General features: G+C 44.9%; 1 protein-coding gene across 2 annotated transcripts in view; it reads left to right on the forward strand.

The window, feature by feature from the left end:
- The window catches only part of LOC135401330 (homeotic protein distal-less-like), a 50,571-nt gene that overhangs the window by 18,946 nt on the left and 17,714 nt on the right, over positions 1-13,911 (forward strand). For both annotated transcript variants that reach the window (XM_064633674.1, XM_064633675.1), the window contains one exon: positions 108-289. In XM_064633674.1, the coding sequence (XP_064489744.1) occupies positions 108-289 (182 nt within the window). The remainder of the gene's footprint in view (positions 1-107; positions 290-13,911) is intronic.

A 13,911-nucleotide genomic window follows, 5' to 3' on the forward strand; every position in this document is an offset into this window, starting at 1 on the left:
GCATTGCCGAAGTCACCTATCCTCATCAAATTAGTATTGTGCTACTTCTTCCTCATTTTCGCTCAGATGATATACAAGTCATTGAAGTGAATCGCTTTGCGTTGCAGACAAATCTCAACTGGAAGAAACGCTCAGGGTGAACGGCAAGGGAAAGAAGATGAGGAAACCCCGCACCATCTACTCTAGCCTTCAGCTTCAGCAACTCAACAGGAGGTTCCAAAGAACGCAGTACCTGGCACTCCCGGAGCGGGCGGAACTCGCTGCTTCTCTGGGACTCACGCAAACGCAGGTACGTTTTTAATGCCGGAGTCGCATTACACACCAGTCGTATTACTTTTATGCGGCGGTTATGAGATACTTTTTCAAGATCAGGGCTACATGCGTTCACACCGTCATATCTGACGACGCGTTTCCAATCTACCGTAGTTAAAAATGATGATGATGATGATGATGATGATTAGTGTTTTTACGACGCACAAGCATCTAAGTCGAGAGTGCGCCAAAACACGCGCATAAAAAAAAACACAAGAAGAAAACAGGAACCACAGACACCTTTAACCCAGACTTCACGTATGTTTTCCAACTATTGTAAATTTCGAAGACAACCAGTCGGCTTTGCGGACTTCTTGTGAACTCTCAGTACTCCGCCGAAACAACCCTTTTCGAGCTGGTGCGGGGAAATATAAATATACCCCCCCTAACGGCGTCTACAGGTACTTTCACCCTTCGGCAAGGATTTTCTCATCTATACTAGCGCTGTTGCTGAAAGCTCGAGTGGCGGCAAAAGGGGTTTCAGACGCTTTAGCCGACGTAAATAATGGTCCGCTTCCCGGTAGGACCTGTATAGAGGAGTACGGCTTCGGTCAAACCTAAACTTTTCTGAGAGCCTCTGCTCGTTTCGTCTGCATTTTGAAGCTCGTATTTTTCGTCATCTGGTTTTACAACGGTATCCGCGGTTTTATTGAGGCAGTTGCCGCACGTGGTTCTTGCAGACAGGTGTTTATCGCGTAATGAACTGCGTTGAAGGCGGTGTCGGTTACAGGGCGCCGCACTGTTGTCGCTATACAGAATAGGCAGAAATCTGTGCGTATTTGCCTTTCCTGCATGAAGGTGATGATACTGAGAAAAATGTTCCAATGGCTATCGGCTGACACGCTGTTCGACTTTTCGTCGCTGCTGAACAACCTCCTAAAGGTATTATATCCCCCACAGTGCTATGCAACTGACCACTGCTTCCGATGCTTGTCCTGTGGGAACACGTGCTTGCTAAAGATCTGTTTACAAGTAATCAAATGTCCTTCCATCTTGTGTTGTCGTACGGCCCTTTGCTGCTGTTCTCGTTTCTCATTAAGGTTCGTCAGAAGCCATATTTTATGAAACACAACGCTTAAATGACAAACAGTGAAGCAGCTCCACACACGTTTATACGAGGGCCACCTAACCAGCATTTCTAGCATTTCCATCCAACGTCTTTGTGCCAGCATGGGCTTTTGTCACGTGAGGATTACGTCCGTGCTGAATAAATTTCGTCTCGAGTCATCTCTCCCTTCTGCAGCTTCTATTTTGCATGGCATTTCTATCACAAAACCGACAGCCTACACCGAAACAGCACACCACGAAGCGAACCAACCACACCATGTCGCTGCTAAGAGAAAGACCCACCGGCGAACACAGAGGCCGGCGCGCTGCCGCGAAAAACTTTCTCCATCGCTCAAACATTGAAAAAGAAGAAGTAGAAGAATATATATATATAAAAAAAGAACCTTTCACATGCCGTATAGAGCCTTGGACATTTTCCAACACGCCTTCGCGTGATAGGAGCACGGAGACGTCGGCTCTCGGCCGCATGCATAAGGACGTCAATCGCCGTTTCCTTGGTCCCGCACCGTCAGAGGGTCTTGAGACTTGATCCGGCTGTGGGCGGGGGAAGCCGGAGAATTTGCGAGTGATCCGACAGCGGGGCAACGAAGGGCTGGCGGCGTTTAGGGGTCTGGCCTCACCACCAGACTCAGCTTCAAGGATACATACACACAGCGAAGGAAGAAAAGCTCAGCGCTGATGTGTATAGTCTTTATACGCTTGGGTGAAGAAGTCGAGGGATCGAAGGACTCTGGTAGGCGGGTACGGTCGATCTTTTTATTTCTCTGCACGGCATGCAAGAGGCAGTGATGTGAGATTTAGTCTACAGGTATATAGCTCTGATGGGTGTCCTTTAAGTTGGTGGGCGTTTCTGAAGACTTTCTGGTATTGTTCGTGATCAAACTGATGATATCTCCGTTCTCAGGGACGAACCCTATCCTTCGCGTGCATGTAATGCTAAATCATCAAATCATATCAACCCGGTGGAAAAACTCCCCGTGACGTCATCATTCATACTTTAATGGTCATTGTTGGTGTTCCCAGTGAAGCAGTCTTGGAGAGCAGTACTCACAACAAAAACAGAGAGTGTGAATGCCAGAAAAATATGTTTTTTTACAATTTGAAGATTTGTGTCTAGCTATTCGAAAACTTCACGTCATCGTCCTCGTCATCGTGTATCTGTTGTTGCTGTTATTCCTACGGACATCGTGCGACATGACCTAAATTATAAGAGAGCCTGACGTCCACGCATGGTGGAAATGTCGAGGTCATCACACCCTCACCGTGAACGTAATAGCTCAACATTCCGAATCGCGTCGGTATGAGATGGAGAGAATTTGCCTTTCAAACTTGTTATTAGAGAGTCACCTACAAAGCTGGCTCCTAACCCCATCTCATCATGCGGGGCATTACATCAGTAAAATTTATTGACAGTCGTCCTGACGGTGGCAGCTCATGAGGCTAATGACAGGCAAACGTACAATCATCCCCTGCAAATGTGCCGGTCGCCCGACGTTGTTTCCTTCCACCTGTGCTTCTCGCCGTGGTTGCCCCAGGGCTAGTCGTGACTGTCCCTGTTCGCATTCTGCATCGCCCAGAAGTTCATCTCAATTTGCTTATCAGTCTGGGGTCATGCTCTTGCTACACCTTCGAAAGGACGGGATACTTCAAAACTCAGCAATGCTATGGGCAGTTCGGTCCCTTTGGGAACCTCCAGCCTGTACTAGATCGACTGAAGGAATAGCTATACTTTCTGCACTACTATGTCAATATTTTATTGGAATTCAGGAAAGTTAAGTTACCAGACAAGTTGCTGGCTGAATGGTAAAATGAACTGACATAAATTAAACCCAAAACTTGAGCGAGACTGGATGACTAAGAGCATATGGCTAGGGGTTCGCCTGCAGTCCTCGTTCTCAGCACGAGTCCACCGTATGTCGGCCTCTTAGGATGTCACTGGCCTATAAAATAAATGACGCATTTTTTAAGGGTTCAAAGTTACGCTAGCGACAGCGTTTGTTTGCGGTGTATAGGAGTAGCCGATACGCTAAATTGTCAGATGGGATATGCACCGGAACTGTAGCCGCAAAAATTCCACACCGACGACGATGTCCGGCGTCTGCCTGACGTAGTGAAGATAGCGGTACAGGTAAAATCTGCAGGAACAACAAGCTTGAGTCATTAATGCACGGGCGCTGTGGCAATCTTTAAACTCTAGAAAGTTCATAAGTGATTTCTTGATAAGTGGTATCTTCGATTAGCATCAAGAGTTCAGCAGTTGCTGCTTACACCAGTGCCTCGAATGCAACCCTAGATTTTTTTTCCTCTGTTGCGATATCTAATTATCTATCTACTAAACTGGAAAGATACAATCGGCATTCTAAGAGAACGTTACGTAACGATCTCCCGCTTTATCGTTAAGGTTTGACCGTTAGAGTTTACATATGTTATCCTAGAATAAGTAAGAAAATATTGGACACTGCCATTTCTCTTCATATTACTTAATCATTCGATCATTTAATAATGCATTTTAACGCCATTTTTATAAAAATACGTATCATTCAATTAATGTCACTTAATAAACTTTATCATCTAAGACTAGCAACGGTTATCTCATTTCTCTTTCAAATACACGTGGACGCTATCCACTGCGCACACGGTCGCTCACAACTCACTACCACATCATGCTACGATGCACCGCACGTTCCAAACGCACAGGACTTTCTTGCAAACAACTCAAACAATCCACTCCTCAATCATGCTTTGCCTGCACCTCAAGGTCTACAGGCTCTCGAAAAAAAGATAGAAAGAAAGAAGCAAGTATCACATCATCGAAGAAACAAATGAAACCCCGCAGGCTCGAATTTCTAACGCATAATCAGACTGAATTCCCATCAGAAAAACCGGGACAGCGGGCAGGCAGGCAGGCACGCCACACGATATATACGCAGACGAGTTTCGCTTTCTTCAAAACCGCCGTATGCGTCGGCCCTCTTCCTTCATCGTGCTTCGTCAGCTCCACGATCTCACGCTATCGTACAGGCCCGATATGCCTGGCGAACAAATCTGGCCGGGTTTGGTCGTCCTTGTGCTGCGGAGGCTGGCATGGCAGCCTGATTAATTAATAAGAGACGCCAAAGGGACCACTGCTATATCTATATGCTGGACAACGGGAAAAGTAATCTGATACCGCGAATGGGAGGTGTGCAGGCAATATTTCATCTGGGAGGGGGAGATGCGCCAGATAGAAGAAAGAAGCAGGAAAGAAGAGTAAATCAAAGCGCTAATTGTGCTTGCGTCGGAGGTGTGACGAGAGTGGAGATGGGAGCATTTTGGTATATATTCGTTCGCTGCGGCTAAGTGATACGCGCCAATGCTTTGCTTTCGTGTACGTTCCTTTTCGTTAAGCTGCAACCAGCTTCGTCTTGGCTGCAGGATATTTTACAAGACCGAATACGTCCTCAAGCACGGCACGCATACATGTGGGATGCGTTTATTTTTCCTGCAAAACATCGCCCATTGGTGCATCCATACGAAATCTTTTATTCTCGGAACCTACGTTATACCTCCTCTCAAGTATGGATCTCACTAATACGCCGAGAAGGCACACAGTTATTGTTTGGGTATACATTTTTTGTTTTGTTTTATGACACACACATTCGTGGTGTTTCACACTGTACAGAAGGGAGTTTTGTAAAACACCCCTTTCAACATGGTGTATTCTACAAAAAAGCACCATGATCAACAACAACTAAATCGTGACTATGACCTGGGGTGATTCACACCATCATCAAAGGACACATATTCTATGGAAAATACCATTTCAGGAGTTGTACCCCATTTAAAACACTGTTTCGGTTATTGTATTCCATTTAAAACACCGTTTCAGGTGGTGCATTTAATTTAAAACACCATTTTCAGCATCGTTACTACACCTTTCAGTTGCGCCTGCGGTATAACAAAGGGGGTTGCAAAAACACCCCTTTTTACACGCTGAAAATTGTTAAAAAAAGTTGTTCTTTGCCTTAGTTCGTATTCACGACCACGCTAACCTACGTTCGCATAACAGTAGACCTCAGTAACAGCAACGGACATCACCGTCGCCGGAAGCATTTGCGGCGCACGCTGCGGCAGTGTGAACCTCAGCCATGGCTTGCTATATGTCCAGTCATGTTGTTTCAATGAAACTGACCCGAACACGTACAAGCGCATACCTATTCAATAACGCTTGGCGAGTTGTGCCGTCCAATACGGAGATATCATTTTCAGTCCGACCTCGAGATTTACATAAGCCCAAGGGCAGTGGGAGAAAAGGCCCCCCAGGCCAACTCGCTCCTCACATGCGCTAATGAACGCAGACTGTTGTAGGATGTATTTCGCAACGCGCAACCGGCCCGGTGGCTTCTTTGCGAAACACCACGCGGACTTACATCGTGTGCATAGGACGCCCATTTTTTTGCTTTCCGTTCTTCGGAAATGGGCCCGATATCAATGAAATTTCCGGAGTATAGTCAAAGTATAGTAGTGATATCTTAATAGGAATATAAAACAATGGGGGAGTTGAGTTGAGCTGATAAGAAAAGAAAAAAAAAATGGAGAAATAGGCACTCATTACGAGAGCCGGCTTCTCCAGGTCACTTAGGAAAACACAAATAGCTATCTACAATAAAACGCGGTGAAAGCATTGGTTGTGGTATTTGGTGCTGTGCTATGTGCTTTTTGCGTTCTGTGGGATGATTCTGGACAGCTGAGCCCTTCTTTTTGATGAAACGGTGGCGTGCGTGACCTCTCGATTTGTTTGCGCCTTCTCACATCAAACGCATGTCCACAGTTGTTGGTAAACACGAGTAAAGAGGATGCTCCTCGGGGCGTATACAGTACAGCGTAACAGACGAACTTTATTTCTACGAACTTTATTTAAACGATAAGAAAAATGGGTTCACTAATTCTGCGACTCATCTGATCAGTCAACAATACAATAGTTTGTCACTGCCTTAAACTCTGCGGTTCTAGAAGATACGTACATCTGAAACGTTGACATTAATTAAGCGCCATATCGAGAAAGGAAAGTGTAGATGTTCAACTCATTTGGAATTCTGCCGACATGGGCTTAGAGAAGTACAACGGAAAATCCGAGGAAGTAACAGCAGCCGGAGATTATGTTATTTCCTGATACGAGCTATTCTTTGTGCCAGACTCTTCTCCGTGAATGGACGAAAATTACAAAGCACGCCCCACAATAACAATTGAGTAAATGTATCAGGCTCTCTTCATATATGACTCCATGGTGGTAATTGCCCTATCTATATATGCATATTTGTGGCGTTCAGTCCAGTGTAGTGCGCCAGTGTGCGCTGAGTGTAGAAAAATCGAGTCAATGTAGATTACACCGGTTCGCGCAGCCGCGCCCGCTAGGCGGTGCGAGTGTCGACTAAAAATAAGTAAAAACCGAAACCATTTTGAAGTTCCAGTTCTTCCCGCGTCGTCCATCGTGCCTACGTGAACCTACAGAACTCAGAGCCTACATACGTATGCAGGTATACTGCGGTTGCAGACAGCAATCCTTCATATCATGACTCTTCAATGCGTTCTTTTGAAAGGAAATTTCTGTACTTTTTCCTCTACTTTCCTTCGTCGAAGTTTTCTTGTTTACGTGTCGAACGCAGCGAAATTTCGGTTTGAATCACGAAGACAGCCTTGACGTAACTATGCCGCGCATGAGACAAGCGACGTGCCTGATATACCCTGCGGACGAAGGCTGCTGTCTCAAGGAGGAAGGAAGGAAGGAAACGAGGTTTGCCCGTACAGCAGCTGGACTGCCAGATTGTGCTGCTGACACAGTTTGCTTTCAAGCTCAGCCATCCGATTTTAGTTTGCGCTTCACGGATGGGTTCAGTTTCGGCGAAAGCAAGAAAATTTCTGGCTCCGTGCTGGGCGCTTCCACAATGTCCTTGACTCGCGGTTGGCTGCCTGCTGGTCAGTCTTGCATGCATACCCTGTAAAGTATATGCCCATATCTGAAAGGGCTATAGGTGTCGATAGGGAAGCGAAAAGCAATGACGTCTGCGTGTGAGAAAGGTATGCGCACCTAGGGACACATACGGAGAGAGCCCCCTGGTAGTATTTATTTTCTACGAAATGTCACACAGCTTCTTATTCGATGCCACCTTTTGGGGGAAAACTCACGCCTACACATCGCAACAAAAACAGCCCCCGCATTAAACGAGATGCAAATACTTACAACCTCGCTAGTCGCTCTCCAACGATTTCACCTATGGGTGGAGTTCCACCATTGGCTCCTGCTACATCAGAGCCCTCGCAAGACGAGGCTTTTGACACGTCTCCGACAGAGTGTGGATAAGGCCAGCCCGCTTGAAGCGCTACACACGGTTGTCTTTGACGAAATCGATAGCGCAATGCCAACTGCGACGGGGGAGGTCTCCAGTGACGCCAGAGGCGGTGTGAAGAGTCAGCGGGAGATGGCGAGGTCCTGCTGCGCTGTCGACAGCCGCCTGCCTGCCTTCCGGTTCTCCACGTGTAGATAAGTGGCGCTTCTGCGCTAAACCGTGCAACCGGAAGACTTCTGGACCTTCAGCGGCTGACTGCCCGCGGACTTGCTCTGTCTGTCGTGGCGGACCGATCAATTAGAATTTGGGTGGGGGGAGGTTGGGGACTTTCTGGGCAAGATGTCAAGCTCAACTCGAAGCGTAATGTTAAACGATAATAATCTCTTTCGTGAAGTTGATGAATGTTCTAAAAAGCGCTACATCCCTGTAATTTGAGGCGGCCGTAAACAAAATTTTTCAAGGGGTTGACGCATAACGATCGCTGTCGTTGTCCCCTGCGACTTTCTTTGGCGTTCTTTTTTTTTTTTTTTTTTCACCTTTTTCGCTTTTGCAATTTAGTTGTTGTTATGTTGTTAATATTAATGCACTTCTTTCGTCAGCAAGGACAGTCACGTAGGGTCTTCTTAAAGGGGTTGTAACACTTTGATAGATGTGGTTCGTCACAAAATGAACGCATTGTACTGCATTCCAGAGTACTGAGGAAAAACAATTATTCTTCTACGTGTCGTATTTGGCGACATACAAACCCTGGAACACACGAGCGCAGACGCGGAGACGTCAGAACTTCGGCCACTCCCATTGGTAGCCCCAAGCACGTGACCTCTCTGGCGCTGCCTCACTGGCGGCGACGCGACCAGAGCTGGGCTGAGTTTCGGTATTCGCAGTGGCAATTTTCTATACGCTTCTATTACAGTTTTTACTGTAAAACTTCGAATGCAGGTTCACATCGGTGCAAAGGACCGTCTTTCGCATAATCTGGGATAGCCTGGGATTAGACGTGTCGCAACCCTTCTTAAAACAGAACTCCACCGCACAGCACGCTGAAGGCGAACCCTTGCACCGAAGTTCTCACTCCTGATTTGTAGAAAGCGCGGGGCGTACGCCTTTTTGTGACAAATAACATAACTGTATAAGAGTTACAAAAGGGCGTACGCCTTCTCTTCAAACTGGGAAAGCGAGACTCTCCAAACTGTAGTGAGTGCGGCGTTGTAGAGGACGTAGAACACATCCTTCTCAGGTGTCGGAAATACGTTGATGCTCGAGGGGTTTTAGAGGCGAGCCTCACTCGTGTGGACTCCCGAGCCTTTGACATCGCGAAACTGTCAGGTCCTCCGTCGTCCGACAAGGCGCTGAGGGCATTTCAAGACTTTCTACATACAACCGGGCATTATGGACATTTTATGGCTCGCTGAATGTGTGCTGTGCGTGTCCTCAGCGATTCCGACATTTTACACTCACTTGGTCGAAACTTTTGAACTACACGTTGAACTCCATCAGTTTAACTCTCTCATCTGTTTGTACTTTCTCTGTGTAAGCGTACTGGGGTAGCCGGTCCGTCTTCGTCGTAACTCACATCCCCATTTTTTTTCTTTATCACATCACCATCACCATCCAGGGAAATATGTCATTCGGGCTGATGGCTGGCTAGGAGCGTGCCATGCGTAAGAAGTTATGTTTCAGGAATGCAGGACGGGGTGTCACTGCAAATCTGATGATCGGTGATATTTTCGGTGTACAACTTGGATATGTTAGAGTGAGTTCTGATGTCTGATGAAAACTGATACCTGTTTTTCGTTTCTTTCTTTCTTTTTTTTTTTTTTTTTTTTTTTTTGAACATTGACCGAAAGGACATACATTCCAAGTCTATGATGATTTTGTACAGCGTTCGATATTGTTAATCTGCATTGCAAAGCCAAAATAATATTAAGCATAAATAAAAGCAGAATTTGGGCAGCTATAGTGAAACAGTCTATATCTCTGTTGTATGCATTTTTGTCTGTTTCGTCTCCCTCTGCATGTGTCCCCTGTCTCTGGGTTTTTGCGTTTAGCCACGCACCAGCAATAGTCTGTGCACTTTCGCTTGTGTCAACCTTTATGTGTATCACTTAAACCGTCGCTCTAAGACGTAAACTTGTAACGACGTAGAGGGAGGAGAGGAGAAGGGACGTTGGAAAATAAAACAAATTGTATCTGAATTTTGGAACAGTCTGAAATTTTCTGCACGTCGAGCCGGACGTTATACGTTCGAAATTAACTAATTTTATATGCGCACGTAACCTATGTGAACAACTAGTCGAACGGTCAGATGTAGTTATATGTCCAAACAAGTAACAACACTTCACTTTACGCCACGCTATATGATGTAACTAAAGCAGTACCAACACGCACTCCATCCCCGCTGTTCTCGTACTTTATCACGGTAAATTCACGCACATTTCTTCTCCCGACCTAGCAAGGCATATTCTCCCGCCTGCCCATGTAAACGTTTCTCTCTCTCACTCTCCTCCCCCCCCCCATCTCGCGTGTGTCGCCCCCATTAGCAGATTTTGAGCGTGAATCGATCCCCTTTCTTCTCTCACAAATTAGCATAATTAGTCGCCATATTTGGCGATGTATTTCGTCATAAAGAATAAGGAGAAGAAAAGAAAAAAGGCGAGCTGGGCGTTGCTCCTCAAGTAGAGGACATTCATTCCATAAAAGTCTAGTGCAGAGTAAAAGTGCGATTAAGGGACATCAGACGAAGTTGGCGTCATCTATTTTTACAACTATAAATAGTCTTCTCCTTTTCTTTTTCCCTTCTAACTAATCAGGTACGTGGAGGTTAATATCAGACACCATAGATTGACGTACTGCAAAAAGAAAGAAAATGTTGATGGGTGTATACCGGGAATGCATAAAGGGATGGAAGGGTTTTGTAATATCGGCATTATGCATAATGAGAATGGACGTACATATCGCCTTGATGATGTTTCGAATGATACACACTTCTGCACGCGTGCATTTATGCAACTCGACCGAGAGCTGGATCACAGGCCTTTAATTTTTTTTTTTTTTTTTTTTTTCACACCTCGTTCTTTTGTAACAGCGGTCAGCTCTTTATTCATGTCAGGGGATCAGACTTAATCAGAATTTCTGACAGTAATGGACGTTTTCAAATTACATGACGGTCCGCATTTCGTACCAGGTCCTGCTTCCTGCTTGAATTTCATACTTTGAGATAAAATGGAAGATGTGCGTAGTGCGGGGTTGCCAACACAGGTATACTTGAGTAATAGAGTAGCTGTGCACCGCGTCGTACCTGCCTTTTTTATTCTTATTATTATTATTGGTTTCATCTACTACGTTTACGCTCACGTGAGCTCTGCTGGCTTCCTTCCGCTTCGGTTCCCAAGTGGCAGGAACAGGAACGGAACGGAGCGGAAAAAATCCGGAAGTAATTCCGTTTCCTTTTTCCTGTTCCGCCCATAACCGTAGCGTCTTACATCCCTTCGTGGTACATACTTTGACCATTGTTTGCACGTGCCAAAATACAAATACGTAGCTATAATTTCCTTTTTGCTTTTGAGTTGAAGTACATTCGTAAGAACTTCTGACCTGACAAGCGCACAAAAAAGAGAGAGAGAGAGAGAAGATAAAAGTTTGTTGCATGATATGATATTTGTGTTATATGTCAACAATTCACATGACAACATGTCAGTAACGTGAATTGATAGAAGACAGATGCCGCCAAGACATGTTTAATTTTTCTTTTTCCTCTTTTGCGTTTTCTACACTTTTTGATGATACACCTGGCTACTACCGCTGCGTTTACTGGCCACCCAATAATTGCTTTTAAATTTTCGTTTTGCCTGCGTGGCAATCCCGAATACAAAATGTACGATGAGGAAAAAAAAAGAAAAGAAAGATAAGCAGCAGCACGAGAGAATGGAAAATACACTAGAGGCTCTTTTTTTTTTCTTGCTCCAAGGTCACTTCTGGGGAAAAAAAGCAAATCTGTTCTCAACACGAACTATAAATTTGATAAGTCCTCAAGCCGTAACCGGTTGGAGCTGAATCTTTGCCGGTGGCCGTACCTATTTTATTCTCTCCATACATACACACTCCATAACCCGGTATGCCGATGAATTAAACATCCGTCATAGTCTTGTTTTTGCTAATCAAAACGCCTGAAGCGCGCCGCATCCATCGTAAGTTTTCCTACTCAAGCAAGATCGTGAGAACGTATAAGGTATGTGAAATCGCCTCAAGTATACCAGCGTACACACGCGTTTCGAGACCTTCCCGCTCGTTGCATATAATCTCTACAGCAGTAAAAATAAACGTACTTTGATATCCAACATACATGAAATGTAGTCAACGCATTAGCCATTGGATTGAGTCTTGGATTGGATTGGATATTCGGCTTGAAATTATATTTCTCTCGTGGACATTTCTCTCACACTATACAGGGCTCTGCAAGTGTAACAATATTCTATTATATCTAGTATCTATAATTATATCTGTATTATATCTGATACATCTAAACGCTTCCTTGCTACACCCTTCCTTAACCGGCTTCAGACGTTCTTTTCTTAGCCATAGTCCATATATCCAATATCTACTATTCAAAAATATTATATTTATTATCTACTATATGTAGTTAGTTAGTTAATAAATTAGTAAAATAAAGTAAACCTTGGAGCTTTCAGCAACCCACCATGGGTGCTACCTGCTCCATTGCAAGAGCTGTATAGCTATACAGGGTGCTCAAAATTAAGCTTTCCCGAGCGCTACGCAAACACAGCGATGACAGGAAACGGGATGATAACTTTACGCTACTTGTGTAAGAAACAGGTGCTGCTAATTATGTAGCACCTGTTTCTTACTCAAGGAAATGAAAAACTAGCGCCAGTTTTCTTTTGTTCGCCTATTTATAAAGTGCTTGTGAAAGCTTAATTTTGAACACCCTGTATGTATATAAATACTCCGGCTGGATATTTCATTCTTTTTTAAGGGTTCCATCACAAATTATGTTGTCACACTCGCTCGACACTTCGGTGGCGCTTTGCTAAAACTTCTGAACCTCTACTTAGCACTTAAAGAAACAAAAGAAAAAAAATGAAAGAAACCTTCAAAACTGCCGGCATCTACTCCACCATAGTTATGGGTATACCCACAAACAATTTGTCACCTTCCTACGCTGTTTCCCATCCCATCGTGCGAAGATCACTGTTTGATTTCCACTTGTTGCGACGATATTTGCCCTCGAGCACTTGAATGTCTACAGCGCCGAAGTGTTCCGTGTGTGTGTTCAACAAACGTTTGCGGGGAGGTCACGTGCTGCGTTGATGGCGGCTCGCGTTTGATTGATTCTTGGCCTCTGGTTTCGCTCGAGTGGCTTTTTCCACTGCGGCAAATACGAAAGGATACGAGGGTACAGCGACGTAGGAAGACCGAGTGCATTGTAGTTTGAATCTGCGGAGAGAGGCGCTACAAAGGCGTGCGTCAGAGCTGCCAGCACTCATTCATAGAGTGGTTTGCGTGCATCCGCTCAGTCACTGCGTGTGAAGAAGCGGTTGTGGGTATATAGCGAAAGAAAGAAATGAACGCGGTCGAAGTAGAACAGAAAAGAGATTGGTTGAATACTCAAGATGAAGAGGCCGTCATACGGGTCCTGTCGTGTTTCTGCGTTGAACGAAGTTCAATTGGTAGACATGGGTTGTATAGTCGCATGATGAAAGTGCAGTTAGACTTATTATAGAAAAACAGCGATTATCTTGTGAGGCGGAAGACTGTAGAAGATGGTGATGGCGATGTGATATAGAAGAGTTTTATTCAAATACGAGCACCTCGCAATCTTCATAACTGATTCCTTTAAATCTCCGGCTCAAGATCTGCAGTATACCTTCAGGTTAATATGTGTGCTATTACAAAGTGTAGCACAATGTTCCTTCCGACAGTCTGAGCAAGGTTCTTAGATCATGTCGCGACAAAACAACAGAATATGAGCAGCTCACTCACTCTGCTTACAAAATACATCGGACAGCGTTCACAAAATTCGCATTTACATTAATGTAATTCACTGTTACCACAGTGAATTACATGCGCGCAGAGTCCTGTCTCATCCGTTTGTGTCTGTCCTTACTCATCTCCCCCCATGCCCAGGGAAAATGTTACCGACAAATATTTTCTTATATCACGCAATCCTTGTCGGTTGCCAGGCGAC

Source organism: Ornithodoros turicata, chromosome 7, assembly GCF_037126465.1.
Source record: "Ornithodoros turicata isolate Travis chromosome 7, ASM3712646v1, whole genome shotgun sequence".
NCBI lineage: Eukaryota > Metazoa > Arthropoda > Arachnida > Ixodida > Argasidae > Ornithodoros > Ornithodoros turicata.